The following is a 27,840-nucleotide window of genomic DNA, read 5'->3' on the forward strand; positions in this document are numbered from 1 at the left end:
AAAATAGAGAATTAACCACTTTGAAATGATTGTCAAGAGTAGCAAAGTTGACATTAGAAATTGCACTGTACTTAAAACTCATAAGCTGTTACTTCCAAATGTCACTAGTCAGGTTAAGAACTGCCATCGCAAACCTTAGAGTGAAATATCGTACCCTGAGTCACTATGCACAAAAGAACTACTCTTAAGAACAGGCACTCCCTTCAGCAGAGAAGCGGGTGAGGGAAGAGGAACATTTCTACAGGAACATTGGAGTAATGAGCTGGTGCATATTACTGAAACAGCCACTCTCATTTCAAGGTGTGTATGAAAGAATTAAGCAGATGTCCTGCTAAAAGATTTAACATCCAGTTTGAGGACAAAATCAGAATAGACTAATTAGACTGTCCCAATATCAAGTATTGGGAATGCTAGCTGATCATTTAATTTCTATTGTTTACTGTCAAACACTAAATACTATCAGTGTAGTACACTTACAAACGTATTACCTAAGGAAACTAAACTATCACACTGGCAGTATCATGTTTGAAGCTAGCACAGAAAACAGACTTGTTGCGATGAGCCTGGTCTAAACTATAGGGTTAGGTCAATGTAAGCTGCCTTGCATCAACTTCGTTGTGGAAGTGTCTTCACTTAAATTTGGCTCCTCCTGATGTAAGTGCCTCTCTACGCCAATTTCGTAACACCACCTCCCAAGCAGCGTAAAATCACAGTTGATATAATTAGGTTGACGAAGTGTTAGTACAGACACTGCGTTGCTTACATTGACTGTTACTGGCTTTTGGGAGCCATCACACAATGCCCCACACTCACAATACAATTGATACAAGTACTTCTGGTAAGAAGGAGCACTGTCAACACAAGGAGCCAAGTGTGCACACACACAAGCAACTTTGTAATTGAGGTGGCCGTATGCCAACATAAAAGTTAGCTTGATATAACTTTGTAGCGAAGATGCGGCCTTAGTGGTGAAAAGAGTTTTTAACAGCAAAGTACCATGTAAATTGGCTATTACTGTACCTTCATGACATCTTTATAGGAGTGAATGACCTCAATTTCCTCTTTTTCATCTTCATCTTCCACGCCTTCATCCAGAGCCTCATAGCCTTCATCTTTATTTCCATCTACCGCCACGGTATTGGTCATGTGATCTATAAGCTGCTCCAAGGGAGGACTTAGTTCTCGCTCTTCATTCTCCTTCAAGCCATAGTCCAGCGCTTTATAAATAATAATCCCCAGTGATTCAATAATCTATAAGAAAGAAAGCAACATTATTATTAGCATCATAGAATCATAGACTTTAAGATCAGAAGGGACCACTTTGATCATCTAGTCTGACCTCCTGCACAACGCAGGCCACAGAATCTCACCCACCCACCCACCCCTGTAACAAACCCCTAACCTATGTCTGAGCTACTGAAGTCCTCAAATCGTGGTTTAAAGAGTTCAAGGTGCAGAGAATCCTCCAGCAAGTGACTCGTGCCCCACGCTGCAGAGGAAGGTGAAACCCCCGCAAGGCCCCTGCCAATCTGCCCTGGAGGGAAATTCCTTCCTGATCCCAAATACGGAAGTCAGCTAAACCCTGAGCATGTGGGCAAGACTCACCACCCAGACACCCAGGAAAGAATTATCTATAGTAACTCAGATCCCACCCCGTCGGGCATATCACAGTCCACTGGGCATATCTACCGCTAATAGTCAAAGATCAATTGCCAAAATTAGGCTATACCATCCCCTCCATAAACTTATCAAGCTTAGTGTTGAAGCCAGATATGTTTTTTGCCCCACTGCTCCCCTTGGAAGGCTGTTCCAGAACTTCACTCCTCTGATGGTTAGAAACCTTCATCTAATTTCAAGTCTAAACTTCCTGATGGCCAGTTTATATCACTTCAATGAACTAGTAGGCAAGTGTAAAAACACAAACATCCTTGAGCAACAAGTGATAAATTGTCCACCCTACAACTGCTGATTTAAGATTGATATTATAAGATCATTCAAATTAAAGAGGGCAGTGACCCTCCACACTGCATCACTGCCCTGCAAGTCAACATATAGGACCCAATAGCAAAATGTGTCATGCTACATTTTTTATATTAAAATTTGACAGGCAAAAACAAAATAATGTAAAAACAAAGCTGGACCATTTTGAATTTTTATTCCTAAAAGTGTTTCAGCTCAAAATATTTTTTTAGATTCCTATAAAAATGTTTGGTATATGTATACACACTTATCCTCCTTTTGTTTAAGAAAAAAAAGGGTGGGGGGACTTAAGAAAAGATGCCTAACTCCTTCCACAAGTGGTAGTGACTTGGACCACCTCATTGCCTCCAGGGATGACTGGCCATAGCTGTGAGGATCGATTTGACTCAGAACCTGACTGAGCTCTGATCAAACCACTGAGATCCACTTACTTGGTGACGAGACAGAGATCCCATATGGGAAAATCTAGTTGTTCTTAGTAGTAATTGTAATTTAGTAGCCCCTTGGGACCTCAACTGAGATCAGGGCCCTATTGTTTCACAGTGCCTAACATTATAGAACAAGAGACAGTCCCTGATCTTCTCAATCTTTCCTAGTAATAAGAAATTGGCCTGAATGCTCCAAAATGCCAAGTATACCTTTTCTTTCTTTACATTAACGATTATTAATACCAGAGGCATTGCAGTACCTAGCACTCTGAAGACCTTAAGGGGAAAAAAGTCATGATCTTTTAAATCTGATGGCTACTGTGGTATTATTTAAATGGTCAGGCAGCAGTGCAGAAGTAGAACAGCCCTGGAACAGAAGTTAGTAATGGAACTATTTCCAAAAGCAGATATTTTTCAAATATTTCCAACCTGATAAGAAAGTTTCAGTCCCCCAGTCTGGCATTCCACACAATTCTAGCTAAAAAAAAATCCTTTAAAAAAAAAAAAAAAGGAGAAATTCTCACATCTTAAACTTTTTTTAAGGTTTAATTTGAGCAACCTACTTATTTTACTACAGTAAAACATTTCAAAGAGGACTTACTGTAATGGATTATAATTTAGTAGGGGAATTCAAACAGTTTAATCATAATCACATCCAGACAGAAAATGTAATGCACCAGCAATGGACCAGCAGTTTTATGCTTCATTTCTCTAGTGAGACATGGGAATGCATTAGTAGTAGAGAGCACTAATAATCAAATTGTTAGACCACTTCAGGTGCAGAACTTAGTGGCAATTTGTACCGTGATTAGGTAAGTAATCCTTCCTGAAATGCAGAACTTTGCTATTTGTTTTTTCCAACAAACCAAAAACATTCCTCAACATAAAATGCATTAATAAACTGTTCATATTTCACAGTGCACAATTAAAACACCAGCACATTAAGGGCAAGAAAAAGGCAGATTTATCCACCTTTTATAATATTTATTATATTTTCCAATATTTTAACAATTATATGGAATAATACTGATTTTCCTACATTCTTCCATAGCAGCTTTAAAAAAGATACCTGGTACTCTCATGAACATGTCTGGTTTGGCTTAGAAAACTACAAAGCAAAGCTGTGCATCCCTATTTTGGAATAACTGTGAATGAGATATTCAAAGAAAGATCTTTGGGAAACTTTCATAATGAACATATAAGGACTGAAAATGTGAAACAACTGTTATAAAGCAAAGTACATTTTTTAAGTATGGCTCCTTCCACAAAGGTCCTCCGTATATCCTCAACACGTAGTGCAGGGGTGGCCAAACTTACTGGCCCTCTGAGCCACATTCTTCAGAAGTTCAAGAGCAGGGGCACACCTGCCAGGAGCCGGGGCTTCAGCCTGCTCCTGCTGAAGCCCCAAGCCCTGGCAGGTGTGCTTCGCAGTGCTGAAGCCCAAAAAAAACCCCTCCCTGCTGGGCAGAAGCCCCGACCACACAACCCTGCTGCAAGGCAGAGGTCCTGAGCTTCTCTGCCCCACCCCCAATCTGGTAGGTGAAGAACGGGAGGGTGTGGGGGGCTCCACGAGCCGCATTTTAATGGTAAAAGAGCCACAGTTTGGCCACCCCTGATGTAATGCTTTAATATCTGAAAGGCAAGAATCTAAGAAGAGTTAAACCACATTTGGAAGCACCCACCAGGCATACTTTAAAATCTATAACATTCAGCAAATTCAGTTACATCATTAGCAGAACCTCCATGAACATTTTATACTGTCTTAAGTACTTGCTGGACAGCACAGAAATGCTTTTGATAGAATAGTTTAGTCTTGTTCAACAGGTGGAATCAAGTAGTTTAACAACTGCTTAAATATTTCTTAAATATCTGATATGAGTGCACAGTATAAATTTTGTCTAGCTTCATAAAAACAAAAGTCTAAGAAATTTTATCTGTTCAATCCTTTTTTCCTGGTGTTAAATTTGATGTAAAAAAAAAAAAAGTATTTTTTGTGACAAGGCTTCAGGTCCAGGACCCAATGAGCACTTTTCTTGGAAAAGACAGCAAAACAGGCTTAAAAGGGGAAGTTCTCTCTCTCTTTGATTAGGAACAGGGATTAAGGCCTTCATAAGTACTACAGCTAAAACTCAATGACAGCTGTTGCTTTCTTTGATGTACCAACACTGTGCCTGTTCCAGCCCAGTAATATGGCTTCTGCATTATGTGCTAAGCATAGACTTCATAATATGTGCAAAGATGGCCTGACACAAAAGTCTGAACAGAAACTATTCAGAACTACTTCCCTGCCTTTCAAATCCTTTATTTTGTCATACTTAGCAACATATCTATTCTGTCTCAGTATCTCCATTTCAGCTTGTTATGACACAGCAATGAACATTTTAACTGAGAAACTTTGCTGCTGCTGAAAACATGTAATAGAAATATGTAACACTTTAACCAATGCTAATTTACCATGGAAGTTATAAAAACACATAAGTGCCTGCCATAGGAATACCAAACAAAACCTTTCCGATTTTTGTACATTCACAAAATAGCCAGTAATGAGACTTAAAACAACTGGGAGAATATAATTCCCGATGCAAGCAAGCAAGATCTGAGCAAAGTGGGTCAGTACCGGTGTCCTTGAGATATATGTATAGAATGAAAAGCCTACTTTTACCTACATCAATGGAAATAATCTGATTTTTGTTATATGTACAAGCTGGATTTAAGAATATGGTTTTATAGTGTTTATCTAATATCAATGTGTTCTATTTGTGTGTGTGTCTCTCTCACACACAAACACACCTGCACACACACAAAATCTCTCCACTTGCCTTCCCTAATGATCTAATATTTAAGCACAGTACGGAGTACAAGTTCAGCCTTTGGGAACAGCTTCTTTCCTGGTCTGAAGCCATGACTTTCAAAGGAACTTAATGTGAAGGTATAAAGCATTATAACGTAAGCAGCCTAATTTATTTTTTTTAAGTTACTCAGCCACTGGTTGATGTGCAGAGAGCAAATCTTCTGCTAAAGTTTTGAAGCCTCGAGAACTAAGAAGTTCTCAAACTCTAGGTACAGGACACAGAAAATTATGTGAGTTAGGCAAACATGTCATTGTTTACTGTAAAAGAAAAGGAGTACTAGTTGCACCTTAGAAACTAAGCATAAGCTGTAGCTCACGAAAGTACTCCTTTTCTTTTTGCGAATACAGACTAACACAGCTGCTACTCTGGAACATTGTTTACTGTTGCACTGGCAATTGTTTCAATGCAATGTAATCATTTCAGTACTATTAATTTACAGCTGCTTGGTTTAAAGTAAAACCTCCATATGCTAAGGCATTGTGAGTTTTTCAGTCTACGAGCAAAGCTCTTTAAGACCTTATAGATATATAGTCATTATATACAGATCTGAGCTTTCATATATATACTGGTTTAGGACGCATCTAAAAGGTTTAACTGAAATGAATATGAACTTAAACAGCTACAGTTCTTTCTTTTAGGAAATACATCAGTATTTTTTTTTCAACTTGTTTACTTTTCAGACTTACCAGAACTGGTTTGCAAACAGGCAGAGTCTCCATGCCATTCCCCTATACTCATCACATGCAAAATGGGGTAATGTCTGTAAACTCACCATCTTTCTGAGGTTTGCTTTTATTTTTAAATAAAGCAATAAAGCCCAAAAGGGAGGGCTCTGCTTACAAACATAAAAGGACTTTCTCCAGCAGAGTTCCTGCCCTTCCTTGTAGTTCTCTTTCACTCAGAGAGCCGCTCAGACTTTTGTACCCCTGAGTTGGAACTAGAGCGGCTCAACTGTTCTCGCTGCCAAGGTAGGTCAACAGAATAGCTTTGAACCTCTCCACTTCGACCTAAAGACTCACAATCCAGTTACAATAATATTTGCATTTCTATTGCACCATTCATCACAAATTTTAACAGCATTTTACAATTAAGCCCAATGATAAACAAAAATAATACAAATTTAATTGAGCATAAGCTTTCGTGAGCTACAGCTCACTTCATCAGATGCATTCAGTTTTTCCACTGAATGCATCCGATGAAGTGAGCTGTTGCTCACAAAAGCTTATGCTCCAATATATTTGTTAGTCTCTAAGATGCCACAAGTAGTCCTTTTCTTTTTGTGAATACTGACTAACACGGCTGCTACTCTGAAACCAAAAATAACACAGAATACTTAACACTTATTTCACTTATGGATCTCAAATAACTCTGTTCTGACACAATACTGCTCAGCTGCCACAACTGGAGACACTTTTAAACATATACACAGATATTTTACAGTTGAAAGTTTAAAATTCAACTGAAAACAGCACAAACTTGCTTAAGAACTTATAGAAGACCAACAGTCTGTCTGTCTCTGTTTAGATCAGCAATAGAGTTATTTTTTCTATTTATAACATAGTAATATATCTGCTTCTGCAATATCTAATTTTGTATATGAAATTAGATTACATTTGTTAGACAGTGTGAACAAACAGTTTTATTATATGGTAATCTGAAGAGCTACCGAAATACAGAGTTTGGTTACTCACCCCAATGTCCTTCATAATTCTAAGCAGAAATATCTACATTCTAATATAAGCCATATTTGAAGCACCTTATATATACTAATACATTTATCAGCACAACACTCCCATGGAAGTAGGGTAGTAGTATCCCCATTTTACAGACAGGGACACACTGCTGAAATGGATGCTGTAACCAGCTGCTAAAATGAAAATTTTCAACTACTTGCAGCTGGGCAACTAAGATTTGGAAAACTTATGGTTAATCAAATGAATTACTCATTATGAAACTACCCGGACATGTGGATGAAATATTATTTAAACTTATTTAACTTTTGGGCGTTATGGTTCACCATAAAAATAGCTGAGATTCTAGTCTCTGCAATATATTGCACCTTGCTACTAAAAATAACTTCCGTGTTAAGGGAAAAATTTGTATGTGCTGTGTCTAACAGAAAGTAAAAGGTGAAAAAGATTAAATGCACACACCCTTCCTTTCCTGTAAGATTCTCTTATGTAATAGAAATGGTATCTTGATCTAAAGTATACATACCCTAATCTATGAAAATGTCTTTGTAATATCCAGAGTAGTTATCTTTCAAAATAATCTTATGGAGCATACCATGATTCATTCGTATTGTGCTTGTGCAATGCGTACATATCTTTACACATATATACACCTTTATATTATTATCCAGGTATAACGTGTACAGATTCAGTACAATAGCTCTCTATCAGATTTAAGTGTGTGTATAAGGGGGTCCTTAACCAATCATTTTCAAAGCAAATTAAATATATAAAACCTAAATCTTTTCTACATCTTTTGACTTATTTGCTTCTACAAGACAGAACTACACTGTAATTTACTTATAAATACATTCATGCTCATAAGTAATGTAGCCTTCTCCAACCTTTATCCCAGGTGCTAACAACAAACATATTATGTTCTTCTGTTGCCTACATTTTAGCTACAGAGATTGTCCGGGTGAACACTGTCATTTATTAGTGCAAATGACAGCAGAATTTGGCCGATGATCTCAATCTTAATGCATAATTTCCTTGGTCTATAAAAATATTAGATTGGAACACAAACTATCATTTTCCTTATTTTTTTCATACATTATAACCTCAGAGATTTAGATCATAATTATTGTTATTTACTTACCATCCCAAGGATATTTCTCCCAAATGACCGTTCATCCCTAAAGAATAACAAACTTAGTTTCCCTGACTTAATTGGGCAAACTCCAGTAAGGCCTGAAGTTCCTGTAAACGAATCTTTCCTATTGCAGACTGTCCACAAAGACAGAATTTGCTCAGAAGTTTTCAAATACTGTTATTGCTACATACAGAGACACATATATTACATTTTTTAAAACCATCAAGGGCCTTGACCCTGATCCCACTTAAGTCAAAGGGCTTGTCTCCACTTACAGGGGGATTGACGCGCGGCGATCGATCCACTGAGTGAAGACCCGCTAAATGGACCGCCAATTGCTCTCCTGTCGACTCCAGTCTCCATTGGAACAAGAAGCATAAAGTAAGTCAATGGGAGAGTTTCTCCCATTGACCCAGAGCAGTATAGACACCGCAAGAAGTCAACCTAAGATACGTAGACTCCATCTACATTACTCACGTAGCTGGAGTTGCGTAACTTAGGTCGACTTAGCCCCATAGTGTAGACCTGCCCACTGGTAGATATGCCAACAATTTTAGAAATTCTGGTGGTGGGACACATTGTATTTGTTGCAATACGTAGATACAATGGGGAGAGTGAAGAATGTTGTGTTTCTACAGGCTTCTCTCGTCTTAATATTGTTTTACCTTTCTATACATGTAAATCTTACAGTCTAACGTTTATTTTAGAGAGATTCTATTATCATAAAATCTTTGCTTAAATTCTACAGAATGTTTTGCTACTGATTTTAGCTTTCAAATATAAAATGATCTTTTAAACTAAGTGGATTAAGGAGTTACAGAGGATGCTAAAACCAGTGGAAGTGATGGATCAGAACATCACAGATGTTTTCTGCATAGTTTTGTCCGATATCTTAGAGTAACTGCGGGGGTCAAGCCATGCCACAAAGTGCTGTCCTCATTCTGGTTTTATGTGCAACACTATGTAAAAGACATTCTGAGACTCGTCAGAGATTTACTTCACAAATTAGAGATAATCTAGAGCAGCTCCAATCCACTATTCATCTATGTACAAATGACTAAAACCAAGTTTAAGTTTACCACAGCAGAATCATCTAACCTGCAGCTACTCTGGCAAAGAAATTGCTCTCCTTCTGGACACACTGCTGTCCTTCAATGTTCCTGAGTCTACCATGCTCAGATAGAAAAATCTATGTTTGATCCTGCCACAGAGAAATATAGTTAAGCTTTCTATTTAGAAAGCATTGAGGTATATGCCATAAACTATCCAATAGAGAAAGTAAAGTATTTCTGGCTACTAACCATATAACCAGCCAAAAAAATTCAAGGGTGTACCTTCTGTTGCAATCACTATTCACTTACAAGAGGGACAAAGTACACTTTCATCACTTTAACATTGTAAATTAAGGTCCTGTCTAGACTAGCAAAGTGTACCAGCTTAAATCAATTTAAAATGGATCTAGTTAAATAGGTGCAAAGTTCTCAACTTAAACTAGGGTGACCATATTTCCCTATGCTGAATACAGGACACCTGGTAAAATTACTCATATTCAAGTGAGTTCAACGGCAATCAGTCAGAACTATGCAATACAAACATTCAAATTAACATCAAGTTGACTGAGCCCCCATTAAAAAGAAATATTGTGTAGTTGGATTCTTTATATTTACCTTCTTATCTTTAAGGCTTTACAGTTCACACAGGGAGAAGTGACACACACACCCCTACCCCCACACACAGAGAGAGGTGACACACCCACCCACCATACCCTTCTCTCCCACAGGGGTTGGAGGAGGGGTGACCAACCAACCCGACCCTCCCTGCCAGGTGCTCTCCACCCTCCGTGCCTGGCTGGGCTCCCGGGATGGACCAGCTTACCTTGTCTACTTAGTTGCAGTTTCATCAGACTCTTCACTACCCTGAAGCATTTACTTGAATGATCCCTTCTGGCATTGATAGTCAAGGATAAATAAAACTATTCTGCATCAGCCATACTTCTATGAGAGACATACAATCCACATACAAAAACAGGCGTGTTTGTGTGTTTCCAGGCCTCACAGGTCTAGAGATGTTATTGGCTTCTTGGTCTAGCTGTAATTTTTTGATGCTGGACTAGAATCAAATCTAACAAGCCCTGGCTCACAGACAGCAAAAAGACCAGCAAGGAAGCAAATAATTTACAGCAAGGGGTCAGGAAATTGAGAGCATGCACCAAAGGTCAGATCTGATGGTAAAATGAAACTAAAATATAACTTAGCAGCTCTTTTACAAAATCTGGATAAATCCACAGAATTCATCAGTTTCCAAAGTTGGGTCAGACACTTTAGTGCTGATATAATGATGGAGGGATCTTCTTATGTTGAAACAAACCCAATAAATGTGGTCTGATCTCTGAAACATTCACCCCAGATCCAAAGGTAAAGTGAAGTTTATAGGCAGCCCTGTGGGAGCTATTCAACTCTTTGGATTCTCTGGATTTTACCCATTGTCCAGTTCTTTCAAACCAACATACATATGCAGGTAGTCTATAATTGTGATGCAACCTCACACAATCTCAGAAGAGTCAAAGGATATTTGCCAACTCTTCTTCTAGAATTAATTTTTTCTTAGAAATCCCAGTTAAAAGCTATTTATGCATTAAACATAATCTCCAGGACAAGTATAAAATACCTTGTATATATAGTTCCAGAGCCAGCCAGTTCCCAAAGTCATACTGATCTACAGAAGATATCACTAACAGAATATCCTTGGATTCAGAATCACCACACACTTTGTTCTTTGCAGTGTCATTGTAGCTGAGTTGGTCCCAGGATACTAGATAGACAAAGTGGGGGAGGTAATATATTTTATTGGATCGACTTCTGGTGGTGAAAGAGATGAGCTTTAGAGCTGTACAGAGCTCTTCTTCACGTCTGGGAAAGGTACACCAAAAAAGGTACATTGGTCAGCCAAAGGTGTCTAAGGGCTTGGCTACACTTACATTTTATAGCACTCTAACTTGCTGGCTCAGGGGTGTAAGCTTTGACTCCCACCAAACACCCATTGGCCTAGTTGGAAGGTACCCTGGTCAGGGAGCCAGTAGACTATGGATTCTGGTCTTAATGGAGCCAGTGGCTCTGTTAGATGCATAGACAGTCCTTGTTTTAATTTAATGGCACGGCACCCTCTGCTCCCGCCCTCCCCACAAGGGCCACAGGGACATGGTGCCGGCTGCTTCCAGGAGTGGCGCAGGGCCAGGACAGGCAGGGAGCCTGCCTTAGCCCCGCGACACCACTGGGGTGGCAACTCCACGGGCCGGATCCAAAGCCCTGAAGGGACGTAGTTTGTCCACCCCCTGTCCTAATCAAAATCCTCTTCAAACAGGCGTGATGTCAACCAGTTGCCTGAGGTGCAGTTCTGGTCCCTGGTTTTCCTGTACTCAGTCTTTTGCTGCTTAATCTGCTCCCTGCACTGGTCACCAATCTGGTAAATTTGCAACGCTGTCAGCTCTTTTGCTATTTGCTGGTGTGCATGGTCATTCCTGGTACTCTTACTAAAGTCCACTGTTTTGCTGACCTGGCACCAGAGATTTATCAAAATTTGGCTGTGCTCCCATGACTGTGATGCACCAGGCTTTGCAAAAGACTTGTTCTGTTCAGTCTTCACTGCAAACGCAAAATGGTCTCTGATGGTGTGTTTGCAGCTTGGTGTTCAGAAGACAATGGAAGGATTAACACTGAGTCACAGAGGTACTGCACTACACCAAGGGGAGCTGCTTCCCCTTTCTGGAGTTGACTGGAAATTCTTGGGATAGAGAGGACAAATGAAGTTGACCCATGGGATTGTGGGATACTTTTGGTAGAATCCTAGGACCCGAGTGAGGAGGGGCTGTGGCTGCACTGCAAAGCAATAGGGCTTGAGCTCAGGGTCAAGCTCAGGGTCAAACCCTCCAACCCGCAGGATCCTAGGACCCCAAGTCCAAGCCCGAGTCTGAGATATTTATGTATAGATGGAAGGGGGGTTTGGCCTCAAGCCTGAGTCTAAGTCCGGGCTTATGCTGCAGCGTAGACATACCGAGTTCCTTTTCCAGACCTGAAGAGCTCTGTGTAGCTCAAAAGCTTGTCTCTTTCACCAACAGACGTTGGTCCAACAGAAGATATTACCTCACCTACCTGGTCTCTCTAATACACATTTTGTGTCATTGCTTTATGTCAATATTCTATCCCTAAACTGTACAGAAGTGATTGTCTAATCAATACACCTCAGAAATCCCACACTATTTTGAGAAAATTATATTTGCATTTTATAACCAAATATGAAACATTCAGTAGCAGGTTTTCAAAAAAAGAGTTCAACTCCTTTAGCTAGTTAATCAAGTGGCCAGAATTTCTTGTGTACTCAGCACCCCATCACTCGAGTAGAGTGGAAAAATCCGGTTACAGGCAGTCCTCAGACTTACCACACAATTGGTTCCTTACAACTGCATTGTAAGTCAGAAGGTCGTTACTCGGAACTGCCATTGCAGGACCAAGCATCGTAAACTATAATCGGAACTCGAATCAGGGTGTCAATGTAGAAGTGTCGTAAGTGCTGTTCATCGTAACTCGAACGTCAAAGTCGAGGACTGCTTGTACTTCATTTAGGTGCCTAAATAGCAGCAGAGCTCTTTTTAATATCAACCTGAAATGCTGGTCTCTCCCATTAAATCTGTATAGCATAGGGTAAAAGCACACAAAAGACCAGACTTCACAGGGGAAGACCAGATTTCACAGGGGAAGACCAGATTTCACGGTCCGTGATGAGTTTTTCATGGCCGTGAATTTGATAGGGCCCTACATATAACTAATAATTAATGATTTTAGATTCACAACCTCAAAATGTAGGGCCAAATGCTCTGGTCCATAAAGTCTACTTTGCACCACTGAAGCAGCACAAAGTGGATATCAAACCGGCCAGAAATGTATTCTTATGAAAGTGGGCTGCAAAGTTACAATCTTGATGCAAATACAATTTGTTCCCCCATCCGTCCCCAACTAAGCTACTCAGAAATATGGTAGCAGAGTGCATTTACCTTTCTTCTGTCCATAAGGCTCTGTCTATACAAGGCTTTGAACTGAGTTTAATTAATCACGTTTATATTCACTTTAAAACACAGCTCCAGCTAAAGCAGTTTGTAAATGTGGTTTGGCTAGTGTTTAAAAGGCATATTCTAGACTAGATTTGTATATGAGTAAATTCAAGGAAAAATAAATTTTCCTAGACTTGGAAACAATAAGTAGTTACCCCCACCAAGTGTAGATTACTACTCACAAAAGCCATGACATCAGGAACAGGTTTCCCACAATTGCAGATACTTCAATGGTTGCTGTGTGTAGGGTGACCAGATGTCCCGATTTTATAGGGACAGTCCCAATTTTTGGGTCTTTTTGTTATATAGGCTCCTATTACCCCCCACCCCATCCCGATTTTTCACACTTGCTGTCTGGTCACCCTAGCTGTGAGCATGGGAACACCGCACAAATTTACACTAGCCAAGGTGTTTGTACACATTGAACAATTACAAGTAAGTGACAATAGTTTAACTAAAATTTTCTACAGAAAACAAGACGTTAGTATTTTTATTCAATGTGTGGTATTTGCTCAAACCTCACAGTCCAATCACCCTACTACACTTAATTTTTCTGGCCCTCACGTTTTCGACTGCATTGAAGTCTCACCTCATCTTACTCCACAATATTACTAACTTACAATGACATTTCAAACTTTTCCTACTTTCTGGATACTGTGCCCTTGTTCAAAGTTTTGAAAACCACAGTTTGTAGTGACATATTTAATGTCGAACTGAGTTGGTCATTCTCAACCTTTCCCCAAAGATAACATAGGCCACTGATGCTAACTATAAGAAAGAAACTTTATTGTACATCAGATCCATTTGGTTTATCAAACCATCTTACTTTAATTAATTTGGAGAGTGGATAATGTGCCATTCATTACAGTAACTAAGTCTATGTTGCTACTTACTTAGTTGCATTTAATGTACTACATTCAAGAACTGGCTACAAGTAGCCATACAGTCTTTATTGCTTCTCTACACATTTGGCCAATTTTGGAAGAAATTAATAGAAGTAGCAAATTAAAAGCAGAAGCCAAATTAACGGTGCAGTACTGAAGTTAACCTCACATAATCTTTAATATAGTTTTTGTATTTACTGTGCTTGTAAGCTGCATTGTAGTGAATTTACTGCTATAGAATGTGAAGTGACATTTCCACCTTTTATCACTGGGGTCATCAAACTCTTAACAGTTATTTAGAAAGAATTACAATCACATATTTCCCCCAGCAATTATCTGTTGCCTATCCCCAACATTCAAGCCATCTGTCACTGTATTTCCAATATCCTTGAAAAAGATGGGCATCTTGAAGTGAGCAAAGCAGCCACCATGTAAGCAGAAAGGGAGTCAGATGCAGAGGTGAAAATAAGTCGGTACGCCCCAGTACAGAGTACAGTACAGCCCGGCTTCCCCAGGGGGCAATTTAAAGGGCCTGGGGCTCCCAGCAGTGGCTGGAGCCCCAGGCCCTTTAAATTGCCTCCAGAGTCCCCGCTGCTGGAGCCCTGGGGTAGCAGCTGCGGGGCTCTGGCTGGGGCCGAGGAGGGTCAGAGCCAGCCCCAGCCTACCCTTAAGGTAAGTGCCCCACCCAGGGGAGCCGCAGGCCCTTTAAATAGCCCCCAGAGCCCTGGGGTAGCGGAGGCTCCAGGGGCTATTAAAAGGGCCGGGGCTCCAGCTGCCTCTGCCGCCCCGGTCCTTTAAATAGCCCCTAGAGCCCCGCCGCTACTCCAGGGCTCCGGCGGCTAATTAAAGGACCGGGGCAGTAGAAGCAGGGGAGCCTTGGGCCCTTTAAATAGACCCAGAGCCCCAGGCTGCTGCTGTTACCCCGGTGGGGGAGAAGGAGAAGCGGGGAGAGGGCACTTACCTTAAGGGTAGGCTGGGGCTGGCTCTGACCCTCCTCAGCCCCGTCCCTTCCGCCCTACGCCCAGCCCTTTCTGGGGGCGAGAGCTGGCCCCACGGTACCGGTAAGTCACTCAACTTACTTTCACCCCTGATCAGATGCCTCTGTATCTAACAGTGGAGTCCAACAGATGCACGATCTCCTCTCCAGATGGAGTTGGGAGCACAACAACATACTTCATTGTTACTGAAGTTGGGTAGCAGACTAGAATGGAATGGAAGAATATTGGGACAAGTGGTTTGGCAAGATTCCATCTCCATTAGCTCAGCAAGCCCTTGCGATCAGAACGGGGCTGTGCGGACTAATGATTAATGATAGAACAAGGGATTTGGGGAGTGGGAGACAGGGATCTTGGACTTTCCCCCCCAGATTAAATTACTGATTGCATCTCAAGCAAATCAACCTAGATGGAAAAGTGGGTGATAGCAGAGTCTCAATGAAAGTCAGATACATGTGCACTAAGTTTTCCAAAAGTTGTCCCTGCCTCCCAACAAAGCAAAATAATGGTGTTTAGATCCCTAAAGCAACTCATGAAAAGAGGAATGTGCAAACAAATATTAACAAGAAATGCAATGCTTTATTTTTATTAAACGATAAAAATATTCCCTCAACAAAAAGCTCTTTAGGGTAGGTATAGGATATTCTGTCTCTTCTAGAGTGCTCACTCACATGTCAGTTCTCAATAAATATAACATTTTCTCTTAAATTTCATTTATAGATTCATAGATACTAAGGTCAGAAGGGACCATTATGATCATCTAGTCTGACCTCCTGCACAACGCAGGCCACAGAATTTCACCCACCCACTCCTGCGAAAAACCTCTCACCTATGTCTGAGCTATTGAAGTCCTCAAATCGTGGTTTAAAGACTTCAAGGAGCAGAGAATCCTCCAGCAACTGACCCGTGCCCCATGCTACAGAGGAAGGTGAAAAACCTCCAGGGCCTCTTCCAATCAGCCCTGGAGGAAAATTCCTTCCCAACCCCAAATATGGCGATCAGCTAAACCCTTTTTAAATATACTCCTTTTCTTTTTGCGAATACAGACTAACACGGCTGCTACTCTGAAACCTGTCATCTTGATAAAGCAGCATTTGTCCAACATCACTTTGACTAGTCTGCAGACTGTTCCTACACTAAAAGGAACCAATAAGGGTTCCAGTGAGGACCTGGCTTACAAAGCAGTATTGATATACAAACCTGGTTTTCAAGTAGCCAATTGTAGTTGATGCACAATGCCCAGATTATTAGATAAACTCTCAGGTGCTCAACACCTATTCTTCTGGACTTTGGGCTGTCAAGGTCAGACAGCCTAGGCTGGTTGTAACTTGAATTCTGCAACTATTCCAATAAGTGCAGTTAACTGGAAAAGAGAAAGGCTTACTATCCCTTGAGTATCCTATTCCAACAGAGGGAAAAGGAAAAAAAGAGGAAAGTCTGCTTTAGTACCGAGCTCTTCTATTTTTTTTTTCCCATACACATTGAGCTCTAGTTAGCCCTTGTTAGCTGCTTAATTTCAATTACACATATCAAAGATATCCCTCCTGAAGTGCTTTCAAATTAAATCAAGTGGAGAACAGGAGGTTTTCCAAAAATTTAGAGAAGGGTAGGAAAAACCTTGCGTTTCTTGCATGTCCTATTTGATTAATTATCACTGTTAATTAGATAACAAAAAGCAACATACACAAAGTGATCTTTCTGCAGAAAGCAAAGCACTAAGGGGGTGAAGAAAGTCAGTCAATCATGCAGAATATAAGGGGAAGGGAGAAGGAACTGTTTCAATATTAACATCTGATCAGCCTAGTACAGTGCACATTAGACAAATGCTAAATAGTGTGACAGAATATGGGAAAGGAGCATGTTCAAAAGAGAGAGACAGGAAAACAAAAAATACTAGGAATTGGCCCACATAAGCAAATAATATACTTCCTTCTTATCTAACAAGTCTGTAATAGTGTATGTATTACACACACAAGAACTAAGTTAGAAGAATGCTAACTTTGCAAAGTCAAGCACTCAAAAGTTAGCAAATGCCAGAATTAAGATTAGTATGCATAATCACATACTATTTCTTGCCATGTAATTAAAGACTGCAGAGGCAACTAAAAGAGTTTTTGAGGGAGTTTAGAGAGGGAGCGTGAGAGGCTTTCCTTGCAGGTCCAGCTCTCTGTGTGATTTCAAGATGGCCAGCAATGGAACACTGTTGGTAACCTCCAACAGATGTGCCATAATTTCTTTCTTGCCTAAAAGCAGAAATGTGCAAGGAAATTGCACTGTGTGTGAAGTGCAAGTTGGTGACTATGCTGGAGTAAAGATTCTTGATTGGAGGGACAAAAAGAGAGGCTATGAAGAATCAGGGAAGCTGAAGATTTCCTGGACATCCAGATTTGGGAAACACCAGTATCTCAGGTTTAATGAAGAAGGAGCTGGCCACCAAGGAGTTGGAAAGAAAGGAAGTCACACAGGGGCAGTTTGTAACCATAAGAGGCAAGAGGTCACAACGGCATTCTACATAGCTGGAGAAAGATGAAGATGGGCAGTCTGTGGTGGTGAACAGAGAGAAGAGGACTAAGAGGAATTCCACATAACTAGAAGTTTTCAGTCAACACCAGGTGCTCAGTGTGGAAACTGTACAAGATATCTCTCAAGATCCAACCGGTCCAAGAAAATAGAGAGATATACAGGACACACCAGTGGATGGAAGCTCAGACCAACCTGTAAGAAAAATCAAGCTTGTCCACAAAGATCTCCAACAGTCCAAGGAAGACAGATGATCCTTGCTGGGATTTAATATTCAAAGAATTGAAAGAATATTCTGCAAGCGACAGTGGACAAAACAGGAGAGTGTGCTGTCTTTCTGGAGCCAAGACATCAGATGTCACTCTAAGATTGCACAGGCTTCTGAAGTCAATGGGCAAAGATCCACTGACAATGGTTCATTTTGGCACTAATGACTCTGCATTGAGGGATATCTCACAGGTAATAGATGACTTCAGTGAATTCAGAAGTGTGCTGAAGAATAAGAAGAATGTTCAAGATCCTTCCTGTCCCACAAGTGAAGGAAGATAGAAAGCACAAGATTCTGGAAGTGAACTGTTGGCTAGGTAAGTGGTGTAAGGGTTTTGGTGAACACTGGTCCACCTTCCATGGGGAGATGGGAATGTGTAGTATGGATAGCCTCCAACTCAGCAGAAGGGGAACCAATTTCCTTAGGAACATGCTAGCTACAGTAGTCAGGGAGTATTAAATTAATAACAAAAGGGGAGGGTAAAAAAAGGGAAGATATGACTGCTCATTTAGCACAAAATCTAGATGCTGAGACCAAAATTAATCAAAGAACCAAAGGACACGAAGATAAATTATTTAACTGATTTTTCACTAATGCGTAACAACTAATTGGTAACAAACAGAGAAACAAATTTATAAGCATAAACTCAATGTAGTTGGTATTTCTGGAATCTGGTGGGATGATTTACATGATTGGAATGTAAAAAAAAAAATCAATGGTTATAACTTGCTTAGGAAGGACAGAGTGAGCAAGAAGGGAGGGGGAGTGACACTCTGTATCTAAAATGTCTACTTCTTTCTGAGTTACTGATAACTCAGAAGAAAATAATCTTGAATTGCTATGGGTCAATGTCCTAACCGATAATGCACAAGGTTGGGATATTAGGTGGAATCTGCTACAGATCACTAAAATACATTAGGGAATAGGATGACTGGCTCATTACACATCTATGATGTGTAGGGGGAAAAATGCATAATCATGAGGGACTTCAATTTGAGTGATCTCATGCTGCCAGTACTAAAACACTTTTGGAAATTCGTTGTTGTCAAGATGATAATTTCCTAACTCAAAAAATATAGCATTAAACACAGGGAAAATCTATATTGAACCTCCATCTTGACAAATAAAGAGGAACTAACCACAGAACTAAAACTTAATGGAAGCTTAGGTACTGAGCGATCATGATTTGATCACATTTATAATGTGCAAACAGAATAAAGTCCAGACCAATATTACGTATACTTGGTGCTTTAAAGGGCCCAATTTTACAAAGCTGAAAATAATTATGAACCAAATCAGCCAAGAGAAAGAATTTAATCAGAAAAATGTGAATGTTAATTGGGAATAATTTAAGAACACTTTACTAGAGGTCCAAAAACCCACGAGGAAGAAGGCTGTGTTGGTTTAAAAAAACAAACAAACAAACAAACAAACAATAAAAAAACCACCCTGACTTAGAGGGAAAGTGAAGTAGCTATATTGAAGTGAAGTAGCCCGCGGACCCCATTGGCCGAACCCACAGACCCCATTGGCCTGGGACGGCAAATCGCGGCCAGTGGGAGCTGTGATGGGCCGAACCTGTGGACGTGGCAGGTAAACAAACCAGCCCGGCCTGCCAGGGGCTTTCCCTGAACAAGCGGCACCTCTAGTTTGGGAACCACTGAAATAGATAAAGGAATCAAAAGAACGCAAGTAGAAATTTATGGCCAGCAGAGTTTAGGACAACAAAGAGGGAGTTTTTAAAAGAATACAAAAAGAATCCTAACAATAATATTGGTCTAGATGAAATGCTAGATGAAAATGGTAGAATTATCAATAGTTATGCAGAAAATGCAGAAACGTTCAATAAATATTTCAGTTCTATATTTGGGAAAAAACACATAATGTAGTTATATCATATGATAACACTTTCTATTTCACTAGTATCTTAAGAGAGCAATACACAGCAGCTACTAAAGTTAGACATTTTTAAATCAGCAGGTCTAAATAATTTGCATCCAAGAGTTTAAAACGAGCTAGCTGAGCAACTCTCTTGACCATTAATGTTGATTTTTCAATAGGACTTGGACACTAGGGAAGAAAGCTGACATTATACGAATATTTAAAAAGGGTAAGCCAGGTGATCCGGAAATTACAGACCTGTCAGTCTATTGATCCTGAGCAAGACAATGGAGCAGCTGATAAGAGACTTGATTAATAAAGAATTAAAGTAATTAATGCCGATCAACATGGGTTTATAAAAAACAGATCCTGTCAAACTAATCTATCTTTTTTTTAGTACTAGTTTGATTGATAATGATAATTGTGTTGATATAAGACTTTTGTAAGGCATCTGACTTGGTACCATATGACATTTTGATTAAAAAACTAGACCAATATAAAATTAACATGGCACACTTTCAATGGAATAAAAACTTGACAACTGATAGATCTCAAAAGATAACTTTAAATAGGGAATTGTCATTGAGTAGGTGGTGTTTCCAGGAGAGTCCCCACAGGGATCAGTTCTTGGCCCTGTGCTTTTTGACATTTTTATCAGTGACCTAGAAGAAAGCTAAAGTCATCACTGATAAAGTTGGTAAAAAACACAATAATTGGGAACTAGTAAATAATGAGGACGACAGGTCACTGATACAAAGAGATCTGGATCGCTTGGAAAGCTGAGCACAAGCAAACCATATGCATTTTTAAATGGCTAAATGTAAACAAAGAATGTAGGCCAGACTTGAAGGATGGGGGACTCTATCCTGGGAAACAGAGACTGAAAATGATTTGGGGGTTGGGGTGAATTATAAATTGAACATGAGCTCCTGATGCGACACTGTGGCAAAAGGTTTTTGTTTTGTTTTTTAACCTCTCTCTCAAGCATGGAGAGTGGGTAACTAGCCAGTTATCTGGGACTCTCTCTACCTCAATCGTTTTCCTGCCATTGCTGCAGACTCCGGCACTATTCTTTCCCTGTGGCACATAACACTCTAGTCTCCTGTGAGCTGTAATACTCTATTCTAATGTCAGTTGTTGGGGTTAGTGTGCCGGTGCTGAGCTGTGTTAGTGGCCTGTGGTATACAGGAGGTCAGACTAGATTATCTGGTGTTCAGTCCCTTCTGGTCTTAAACTCTGCGACTTCCTGTATTGATCCCTACAGCAGTTGGGAGCAGCAACTGCAGGGAAAAGTCCTGCTCAGGCTCTGCTGTCCTGGGCAGGAGCATGAAGCTGTGGAGTCGGCACTCAGGGTGCAGGTAGGGGGACAGAAGAGCATGCGGAGATCCCCTTCTCCCTCCCATCTCGTCAGGGGCCACAGCAACGTGCCAGCCACTTCTGGGAGCAGCGCAGAACCAGGACAGACAGAGAGACTGCCTTAGCCCCGCTGCGTCGCCGGACTTTTAGTGGCCTAAAATCTCCCTGTTTGGCTTCAGTAGCCTTCAGGAGATAGAGTCCGATTCCAGGAGACTCCTGGCAAAACTGGGAGAGTTGGCAAGCCTATGTCTGTGTAATATACACACACTCTTTCAGAAGAAGGAACCACTTCCCATTGCCACTTTGAAGGTAACATAAGAACAGCCATACAAGGTCAGACCAAAGGTCCATCTAGCCCAGTATCCTGTCTTCTGACGGTGGCCAGTGCCAGGTGCCCCAGAGGAAATGAACAGAACAGATAATCATCAAGCAGGGCGGATTTGATTTATTTAAATCATGATTTAAATCACTAGTCAGGAAGTCTTGATTTAATCATGGTTTTCTGCATAAAAGTGCATTCTTGTTGGTTGATATAACCATAATACATATTCTTCGCAACTCAGAGATAGATGTAGGCTTCATTTTTAGAAGATACACACTATACATTTTTAAACAGTGATTTATTTTGAAAACTTTTCAGATTAGTTTTACAGCTATATCAGAAAACGAATAATTGTTTGGTTATTTCATTTACCAAAGGTAATTGAAGCAGATATTTATGAAGTCATTGGGAGGTGAACAATCTCCAATTCAACAGGTTAATCATTAATATTTGGAGGATTTTCTTGCCATGCTGTATTAGGAGGAGAACATCACCACACAGACATTTAAATTGTTTTATTTAACTAAAACAACAATGTTAAGTACTCTGGATTTTTTTCCCCAACAGCAAACATATAATATTTTAACAAAACAAGCATATGTACCTTGCTTCTCACATTTATCTCCAGACTTCTTCTCCTTGTCCAGATCTATTCCGCCCTCAACAATCTTCTATTCATTGAACTTTTTGAAACTCTGCACTTTTAGAGAGAGGTAAGGGATTGACTCTACATACACAAATTTGCAGAGGGACAGTCGAGTTGAGGTCTGTTATTTCTCACCTCTTATATTAATTTATTTAAAAATATTTTTGCTGTTAATAAGCATGTTACCTCTGGAGACACAAATCCAGAGTTTGAGAAACCCAAAACTAAGCATCTCTGATTTATCTTCTAGACTGAGCACTGAGTCCCATTGGGTAGATAGAAAGATTAACCTAAATAATCTATACAGAAGCCTGTGGAACCCCATAAGATTGGGGCCCTAATGCATGAACTACTGGAACTCATTTACAAAACTTTTCTTAAACATTACATGAATATATTATCTCATCATGGAATAGGGATTATAAATTCTAATTCTATAGTATGAGACATCTTTGAGCTATAATGTATCTTAACTAAAATAATCTTTAGATAGGTTTTTTTTTTGATAAAATGATTTTTGTGTGAAAAAACCTATTTAAATAAAAAAATTGATTTTTTTTTTTAATTTTTTTAAAAAATCATTGATTTTTATCCACCCGGTCATCAAGTGGTCCATCCCCTGTTGCCCATTTCCAGCTTCTGGCAAACAGAGGCTAGGGACACCATCCCTGCCCATCCTGGGGAATAGCCATTGATGGACCTATCCTCCATGAACTTATCTAATTGTTTTTTGAACTGTGTTGTAGTCTTGGCCTTCACAACATCCTCTGGCAAGGAGTTCCACAGATTGCCTATGGGGTGTTGTGTGAAAAAATACTTCCTTTTGTTTGTTTTAAACCTCTGCCTATTAATTTCATTTGGTGTCCCCTAGTTCTTGTGTCATGAGGAGGCGGCAATATGATATTTTCTGTCTTGTCTTATCTATTCCTTTCCTAAGGATTCCCAACATTCTGTTAGCTTTTTTGACTGCTGCTGCACATAGAGTCTTTATGGATAGTTCTCTGAAAACATCCACTCAAAGATCTCTTTCTTGAGTGGTAACAGCTCAAGAGACCCCCTCATTTTGTATGTGTAGTTGGGATGAAGTTTTCCAATGTGCATTTTACTTTGCATTTATCAACACTGAATTTCATCTGCCATTTTGTTGCCCAGTCACCCAGTTTTGTGAAATCTCTTTGTAACTCTTGTAATAAACTAGGCTGCTTATTAATGAAGAGTTGAACCTAGTCTATTTATTCCAGGACTATACTGTTGGGACCCATTTTGACAGCATTGCTGCTTGAGGAATATTCACTGAAAAGACTGGTTTTGCACTGTGGTATGAAGTTTGCAAGACCAGTATTCAGTCTGATTCCTGGTAGCTGCAACTGTCACGAAGAAAAACTCCTTTGAGTTCAAACCTCTGCTTTAACAGCTGTAGTGTTCCTGTGCAGCAGAGATGCTGTAGAGGAGAGCAGAGAGGCCGTCTGAGATAACTCTGTCTGAGCCCATTTTGGGCTTTGAACGTAAGTACCACGACTTAGAAATGCACCCAAGATTGGACTGGCAGTCAATGTACAGTGCAGAGTAATGGTATTAGGCACTCTTATCAGTAGGCTCCATGTAACTGATTGTCAACACAGCAGGTCATACGTAGTTTGTAGGTACCCTGTTGGGTCATGTCAAGCTATAATCTGATATAGTATTCCAGACTGGCAAAAGAACATGGGTAACTATAGCTAGCTCTGCATCCAGGTTCCTGATCAACTGAAGATATATTTGACCATTGCTGCTGTTTGGTCATCCAACATTAATGAAAAGGAGTACTTGTGGCACCTTAGAGACTAACAAATTTATTTGAACATACGCTTTTGTGAGCTACAGCTGTACTCCTTTTCTCCTTTTGCGGATACAGACTAACATGGCTGCTACTCTGAAACATTAGTGAAGACTCCATTAGGATCCCTCTATAAAGGGTCACATTTTCTGATAGATTTGAACACATTTTGAAATGTATACTATACTTAGAGTGGCACACTTTAACAGTTCGTTCCTGTTCTACGAATATTATTCATTCTAACAATATCCCCCATTTCACTTCCCATGTCAACGGAAATGAGAAGCTATCCACTTGACAAGACCAACAAAAGTTTTGTTTCTGTACCATGCCCTGGCCTGAAACCTGACCAAGAGGGACCCAAGGTATGGATAGCTGACAAATGGCAATGGAGTGGTTTTTTATACTACTAGTCTACTTCACACCGGCACCAAACAACTATCTGACGGTAACTTTCACTGACTACCAGCTTAATTCAAATGAAAACCAGAAACTTAAAAAAAAGAATTTTATGTCTCTCATCTCCTAAACCACCAATCGCTGCTGGTAATTCCTACCACTTTCAATCTGGGTTGGAGTCACTCAGCATCTCTGAAAAAAATCAAACCATTTCTCTTTTGGTGCTTCACTTTTGCCAACCTTCTTTGCAAATTTTCTCTACAGTGACTAAACAAAATATTTTAAAAATTAAAATATTTCATAATTTGAATAAAATATATCTAAGTTAAATCATAATTTTATAATGTTAAAAGTATGTTGTGAAATGAACTGGAAGAGCAGTAGTCATTTAATATTTTTATCTAATTAAATTTGAAAAACTATTTTAGCCAATTCTTATTCAATATACTACTGTCTGTCCGGTGCTTTATTTTTTTTTTAAATGAAGAGTGATAAAGCCTGTAAAAAGGCTGAGCCTTTATAATCCTATTACTCATTTCAAATTAATGAGCAGGGAGTGATTCTATACAGGGAACAAAAGAACAATTATTTCTGGGCATTTAACAGACTTAAAGATTTTAAATTCAGCTCTTAATAAGATCATGCATGGTACCTGTGCACTTACTACATCTCTTCAAAGATGGATCAATAGAGACATAACATTTCAGAGTATGCTACAACTACTGACAGCAGAGGGTAAAAAGGATAGAAAAAGAGGAGCTTTGGCTCTCACATACACTTGTATTGTGGAAACGGTATGCATACCCAAATATTCTAAGTTAACTGTGTTCAATATGGCCACTATTGTAACATGCACCTGAGCAACAGCTAGAGAAAATGAAAGACTAATACCATAGTCTCTCTTGAACATATTCTGCGCCTGGCTCAATTTAAAAAGGAATTCTATTTAACTTTGTGATATTATAGTGCACTCAGACAAAGAAAAGTAATTTCAAATACATGCAAGAGTCCAGGATACTGAAGTTCAAGACAGAGAATTAAATAGTGAGAGAATGTCAATTTCCTGACTGACAATTTTAAAAGTGTGGAAGAGAGTGATCACCAAAAGGGATCTCTGGATGACATACAAGTGTAAAGCTATTTAAAAAAAAAAAACAAAAAAAACCCACTCACCCAGAACAAGTAGAAGTTTTTCCTGAGTGGGTCCAAGGCTTATCTCTGCAGAGTCACAGAAGGGAAAGAAGATGATCAACCCGTGGACTGCTTGTCCTTTGTAGAGAAGAAGAGGAAGAGAGCAGAGAGACTGGAGCCACTATTATTTTTCACAGGAAGAAAGGTACAGGCAGAGAGAACAGCAGCCTCAACGTGATAGAAGGAAGAAGTGAGGAGCACATGTCTCCAAACCACTGTGCCTTTAAGGGGACGGAAACTGAGAAGCAGACGGCACAAGTGCAGGAGGAGAAGTGGTGGGAGAGCAGAAGAGTCTTTGTATGCCAGAAGGGCAGCAGGGCCAGTGGCAGCAGTGAAGTCTGGCAAGAGGTAGGGCCCTGTCATTACTTAGTTGGGCAAGAGAATTAGACCCTCCTCTCACCCAAAAAAAAGCAATGTATAAAAAGAAACAAAATGAACTCATCCTACAGCAGCACCTCCCATCCTACTGGGCTGCGTCTGGCTCCCTACTCTGGGCATTGCACGCATGGGGTTATAGCACCAGGATTTGGCCTGGACATCCCCCGGTCAGGGCCATGGTTTTCATAATTGTCCTAAGGCTCAAGCAAGAAAAAGAATGGAACACAGTAAGGAACTCTACTAAGGCTATGTCTACACTGCACGCCTTAAAACAGCGCAGCTCTGGCACTGTTATAAGGTGCACTGTGTGACTACTCTTTATTGCCGGGAGAGCTCTCCCGACGACAAAATAACACCACCTCCAACGAGGGGTGGTAGCTTCATCGACAGGAGCATGGCTCCAGCCAACAATTTTTGCACACCCCTGAGGGACAAAAGTTTTAGCGACGAAAGTGCCAGTGTAGACACAGCTTGAAACAGTTAAAGTCAGTGAGAACCAGAAACCATTCATGATGAAGTGAGCCCTTGTGTTTTGTCTGGCTAAACTGCCTAGTGACACAATGCCATGTGTTAATGCGCCAAGCTCACTTCCAAGCTTTTGGTCTGTCAGGGGACAAGAATGGTGTGGAGGCAAACAAGCTCAACCTGCATGGGCAGGTGAGTGCCATGATGTTTGAAGGACAGGGGGTAAGGGTAAATTGGAGAAAATGGGGACAGGAAAGAGAAGGTCCTTGCAAATCGAAAAGAACCTCAAGGTTATCTGCGCAATAAATTACATATAAAACCGGAAAAATCCATTGTCAATATGATTAATGGGGTTCCTTTAGCACACAAGCGGCACCTAAGTATTCCTATTTTAATTGAATGATAAGAAAGCTTTGGTTGGACAACCCTGATCTCCAACACTATGTGGATGCACATTCTAAAACCAAACAGACCTTCCATTTCAAGTAATCACAGAATACATCACATGTTATGAGGAACAAGTATATTAAGTCTCAACTTTTTTTCAAGGGCATAAGAGTAAGTCTGTCCAGATTTTTTACTTCAGTATCACAAGGAATTTGTATATGCTGAAAGCAGAAATTATACCAATAGGTTTTGATTTTCCACTGCTCTGTTATACTAGACTAAGGGTTCAGACTGGAAATGAGACAAATATTTCTCACTACCCCTGGCCCCTTACCGATGCCTTGATATTTTTCCATAAGGAGAGATTTATTCTTCCTAAAAGAGCAGAAACAGTTCAGAGAACTCTATACAAGAGGCTTACCTTTTAACAGGACATTTGGAATATTATTGTTAATGTATTTAAAAGATATTTTAATATTAAGTATTCATGTTCATTATAGCAAGAATAGACAATATGTAGTCACTCTCTAGTTTTCTAACAATGTATATACAGTATTTTTACTCCACTCGGTATAATTTTTTAATATCAGAAGATATATGATAATTTGTTTTTCCATCAGAATGTCAAGCAACAGACGCCTCACTAGATGAGAATAATATGCCTTAAGGCAAACATTGCCCTGGCTGCCAACTTCTAGGAGACCCAATGCTGCTTGGCTTTTCTCCCCTGTCCCTCACCACACTGATTTAATGCCTGGCTGTTTTTGCTTCACTGATTGGCTGCATCCCTCTTCCCCCACCCCCGACAGTGAGGAAGAACCAAAAACAGTCTCTGTCCTGGCCGCAAAATGCCTACGGCCACTCCTGCACATACTACTTGCTTTGTGGAAAAAGCCTGGCTTTTACTAAAGCCTCTTCAAAAGGATGAATTCTTATACTTGTCAGGTTTTGGTTAACAAATCTGACGAGGTCTGTGGCCCAGAATGCACCGACAACCATCCTTGTCCTTGAAAGAACGTATTCATTCATTACATTTATCCAGTTACTTTTGGACTAACTCACGATTTTATTGCAAATCTTACACTACTTGGCATTTCTCTTAAAGCAGCGGCTCCTGAGTCATCTGATTTAAAAAAAAAAAAAAA

At 40.0% G+C, this 27,840-nt stretch overlaps 1 protein-coding gene across 3 annotated transcripts in view; it reads right to left on the reverse strand.

The window, feature by feature from the left end:
• Nucleotides 1-27,840, reverse strand: part of SPIRE1 (spire type actin nucleation factor 1) — a 172,854-nt gene that overhangs the window by 105,788 nt on the left and 39,226 nt on the right. For all 3 annotated transcript variants that reach the window (XM_078851582.1, XM_078851580.1, XM_078851581.1), the window contains exon 3: nucleotides 1,021-1,251. In XM_078851582.1, the coding sequence (XP_078707708.1) occupies nucleotides 1,021-1,251 (231 nt within the window). The remainder of the gene's footprint in view (nucleotides 1-1,020; nucleotides 1,252-27,840) is intronic.

This window comes from Lepidochelys kempii, chromosome 2 (assembly GCF_965140285.1).
Source record: "Lepidochelys kempii isolate rLepKem1 chromosome 2, rLepKem1.hap1, whole genome shotgun sequence".
Lineage (NCBI taxonomy): Eukaryota > Metazoa > Chordata > Testudines > Cheloniidae > Lepidochelys > Lepidochelys kempii.